Source organism: Gekko japonicus, unplaced genomic scaffold (genome assembly GCF_001447785.1).
Source record: "Gekko japonicus isolate JY-2015 unplaced genomic scaffold, Gekko_japonicus_V1.1 scaffold2869, whole genome shotgun sequence".
In the NCBI taxonomy this organism is placed as follows: Eukaryota; Metazoa; Chordata; class Lepidosauria; order Squamata; family Gekkonidae; genus Gekko; species Gekko japonicus.
This window is the reverse complement of record NW_015160312.1, coordinates 122,314-122,526: the sequence shown is the minus strand read 5'-3', so window position 1 is coordinate 122,526 and position 213 is coordinate 122,314. Positions and strand designations below refer to the sequence as shown.

General features: G+C 56.8%; 1 protein-coding gene across 1 annotated transcript in view; it reads left to right on the top strand.

Annotated features, from left to right (window-relative positions):
* Window positions 1-213, top strand: part of IRF9 (interferon regulatory factor 9) — a 24,857-nt gene that overhangs the window by 14,293 nt on the left and 10,351 nt on the right. The window contains exon 4 of the mRNA XM_015416701.1: window positions 64-188. Coding sequence (XP_015272187.1) covers window positions 64-188 — 125 coding nt within the window. The remainder of the gene's footprint in view (window positions 1-63; window positions 189-213) is intronic.

Below are 213 nucleotides of genomic sequence, written 5' to 3'. Positions count from 1 at the left end.
GACTTTGGCCACGCCTGACATCCTGCCTCTTCACACACACACCCAAATCTTGTTGTCTCTAAGGGAACTCATCCCGGAAGTCCAAGAAGAATAAGCTGGGAGCTTCCAGTGGGACCTCAAAGGAGGGGAGAAGAAGCCCCCCCGAAAGTGTCCCTCAGAGGTCCTGCGCCCTTTCCCTGCCGAATACGGTGAGTGTCACAACCGGAAGGGCGG